Genomic DNA, 3,617 nt, shown 5'->3' on the forward strand with positions numbered 1-3,617 from the left:
TGCATAAACAATCGACCAATAGGTGTAAATGGTACACTAGACTGCATAAACAATCGACCAATAGGTGTAAATGGTACACTAGACTGCATAAACAATCGACCAATAGGTGTAAATGGTACACTAGACTGCATCACTTGTAGGTCACCACTCTTTTTGTTTCTGTCTGTCTTTCTTGATTTTCCCAGCTTCAAATGACCTTCTTTTGAATTTCTGTGCTTCTCTTTACTCAAACTCAAATAATAAATTCAAATGAGTTTTGCTTTTCCCTTTTCATTGCTAGGCCCTCCAGCATGTAACTGTATTTTGAGGTTAATTAGGGTTGTTGCAGAGTTAGCTAAGAAGCTGTGCCATACTGTGGCGGAAGAATGTAGTTTGTAAAAGTCTTTGCATGAACTGTCTCAGTAGCAAAACAAGGTGTTGGATCATAGATATCTGGCATCATGTTGATTTTGAAACTTGTATTGTTAAAAATAAAAAGCAAATAAAACAAAATTTTATTCTTATCAACTCATAAATAATGCCTCCCTGTCACACTTCAGAGGGTTATTTTCCTTTTCTTAAAAAAAAAAAAAATAGCTTCCAAATGGTCACTTGGTCCTTGAAGGATATTTTATAAACTGTCAAGCAACCCTAGATGACTTCATCTTTAGGCTTTAAGATGGGTCATCCACCTCCAACTATCCTCCCTCCCCCCCCCCTAAAAAAAAACCTCATGTAAATATACATGTACAAGCTCTTCTACTTAAACAATAGCTACTACAACAACAACAACAACAACAACAACAATATCAAGATTCCCATGACCTCACAATAACTGATCTTTTTAACCTATCATTTTCATTCTTCTGGAAACATAACATTGCCATCTTCTCATATATATTTATGTTGATCCAGAAACGCATATGATCGTGCCTTTTGTCTCAATGTTATGTAACAGATTAATGGCTGGATGCAGAAATCCAACAAATACCAAACTGCGAAATGGATTTTGTCGGAGTCTTGCATCGGGCCATCAAGATGGTAATGGTCAAGTTGATCACAACAACAGTATATACTTGATATGAAAAAGAAAGAGTTTCTTCTTCTTCCTTGTTCTCGATAACAGCAGCTAGACAGTCAGTCCGATGTCACGCACAAACTGTGCAGTCCGCTTCAAATCTGAGAGACTGCCATAGAGTTTTCTCTCAAGAGGAGTCACATTCTGCCATGTCTGTGTACGAAGGGTGGCGTAGTGCGGGCAGTGCTGAAGGGTATGGTTGGCATCCTCTTGGTCGTGTTCACATTCGCAGATCGCGGGGTAAGAGTTGATATATAGGCCTAACTTAAATCATTTTTTTCATATGTTCAGGCATGTGAGGCAAGTGTTGTGAGTGGCTTTAACTTCCCTGTGAAGGATGATGGGACTTGTCTCCTTGTTGCCCAGCCTATCATAGCCCTGCAGCTCAAGGGAAACCCATTGGTAGGTAAAAAATATATGTCGCCTTTGTGTCTGAATGCAAGTTTTTGTATTCATCTAATTTTTTTCTTTTTGAAAGTCTTGAGCTATTAAATGATTTTTTTTAGGTTTATGGTTTGTCTGGAAGTGATTTCATAAATCATATTTATTATGAACTTTTTTTTTTTTAAATCTCACCCTTCTATTTTATTTCTATTGTGTTTATCAAATGTTCGGATTTCAAAGCGAATCATTCTGTGCCTAGCAGGTCAATAAACTATAGCAAGACAAAGCAAAGCTATCGGTTTTGTTGATCATTTTCAGATTCGCTGCAAGAAGTCTGAGCAGTTCCTGACAGGCAAAGCATTGTCAGATGCTGCAGTGTTCAAAGGTCAGTTGGGAGTTGGGACTTCAAGATACATTTCAAGGTAGTGTCATGTATCACATTGGTGGAAAAATGAAAACTAACAGTGGGATAACTTACATAAACATGTGTGTTGAGAAATTGTTTTGTTATTTTTATTAATGTTCACTTTTTTTTTCACTTTTTCACTTTTTCATCCTCTGTTGTCATTGAGAGACAAGGAGAGATTCAGTTGTGAATAATTATAATATTAATATGGTAGGCCTATATTTTCTTTGCCTTCCTTCTCTCTTCTGTAAGGTGCAATAGTGGTGGGAGGGTGCCAGTGGTAGGTCATGCATCTTTTCTTCCCCTCTCTTGTTTCTTTTTTTGCCTTTTTCCAGCACTAAACGAACATAATGATTTCAATGTGCTTCTCTTTACATTAAGAAATATTATTCTGTAAACAATCGACCTGTTGTTCCACCGTTGAAATTGCCTATTTGTGCCCAGAAGGCTATTTCACTGGTATTTTAAAAAAGCAGGAAAGGTTAAGGCAAAATTTCCTATTCAATATGCAGATTTATTCATAATGTGTTGTTTATCTTATCCTTTTCTTGCAGAAGCTGTTAAAATCTTATCTGAGGAGGTTGTTAGCGGTGCAAAAGTGTCTGATAATCAAGACTTTCTTACATCACTGGCAGTCAGTCACTTTTACAAGGTAAGTAAACAGAAATGCCTCTCACATGATCCTCTCTTTTATTAGTCAATAATATTTTGCTACTACAAAAATCTTTTTAAAAAAGAAAACATGAAAATATGCAAAAGGACCCTCTCAATTAAAGAACTAAGCAAGGCCTGAGTGCTTCACAAAAACAAGAGGCAACATAATCAGTTCTTTATATTGTGATTAAAAATCTAGATACAATTATTTAATCTAAAAACAGAAGTGACTTGAGTTAACCTTTGAAGTTTTCTATATTTTTTCCATTTAGCACTCTTTTTGTTTTCTTTTGTTCAGTTTGTATTTAACATTCCTTAAGACCTCTGATTTTTCGTTTTGTAATCCATTTAGAATGACTTTATAATTTAAATTCTATTCTTTCAGTTTGTATTTCTTTTGGTATTCCGTTTACATTCTACTCTTTGGCGCTCATGTGACCTTATGTAGTTGCGAGCGCCGTAAAACCTCTACAAAAACTAAACTATTCTACTCTTCCAGTTTGTGCTGAGTGCATGCAAGACGCGGCTGCCAGATCAACTTGTAAGTGGAGGCAGTGACCTTGAGCGAGATGTAATGTCAGGCACTCAGGACCTCGGAACTCAGAACCCAGAGAATTTTCCGGCTTCTTCGGCAGTCATGAAGTTGACAGCTCCCTCTCTAGTAGGTAGTTTAAATCAGTAGATCCTGCTGTAACGGCTACCTGTCCTAGACAATCACCTGTATGAATGACCAATTCCCACTTCCCACTTCCCCTCTTGTGTTTTTTTTTTGTCTAGGATTTTTAAAAGACATTGTCCAAGATATCCACTTGTCTAACACAGTCACTGTTCTTTTTGACGATGGGTGACTGTCTCGGACAATTTCTATTGTAATGTGTGGTATTGTTTCAGGTTACAGTGTTTAAGTTAGGATTTTTTAAACTGAAAGGATTTTTCAACTGGCAAAATGACTTAGGTGTGTCTTTAAAGGAATTGATACTGTCTGTCATTAGCCTATTTTTTGAGTCATAAGATTGTACTTTTGAAGAAAGATGTATCAGGAGGAAGCTTATTTCATTTTTTTTTAAGTTAACATTTTGCATGTTATCATCTGTGTGTTGAAAGGGGGGGGGGGGG

At 36.6% G+C, this 3,617-nt stretch overlaps 1 protein-coding gene across 1 annotated transcript in view; it reads left to right on the forward strand.

Annotated features, from left to right (window-relative positions):
* LOC101846241 (xanthine dehydrogenase) overlaps nt 1–3,617 on the forward strand; it is a gene marked incomplete at its 3' end in the record, with an annotated part of 46,758 nt that overhangs the window by 23,394 nt on the left and 19,747 nt on the right. The window contains 4 exon segments of the mRNA XM_035971854.1: nt 1,349–1,459; nt 1,760–1,826; nt 2,402–2,499; nt 3,001–3,162. Coding sequence (XP_035827747.1) covers nt 1,349–1,459; nt 1,760–1,826; nt 2,402–2,499; nt 3,001–3,162 — 438 coding nt within the window.

The sequence above is a fragment of the Aplysia californica genome, unplaced genomic scaffold, assembly GCF_000002075.1.
Source record: "Aplysia californica isolate F4 #8 unplaced genomic scaffold, AplCal3.0 scaffold00522, whole genome shotgun sequence".
Lineage (NCBI taxonomy): Eukaryota > Metazoa > Mollusca > Gastropoda > Aplysiida > Aplysiidae > Aplysia > Aplysia californica.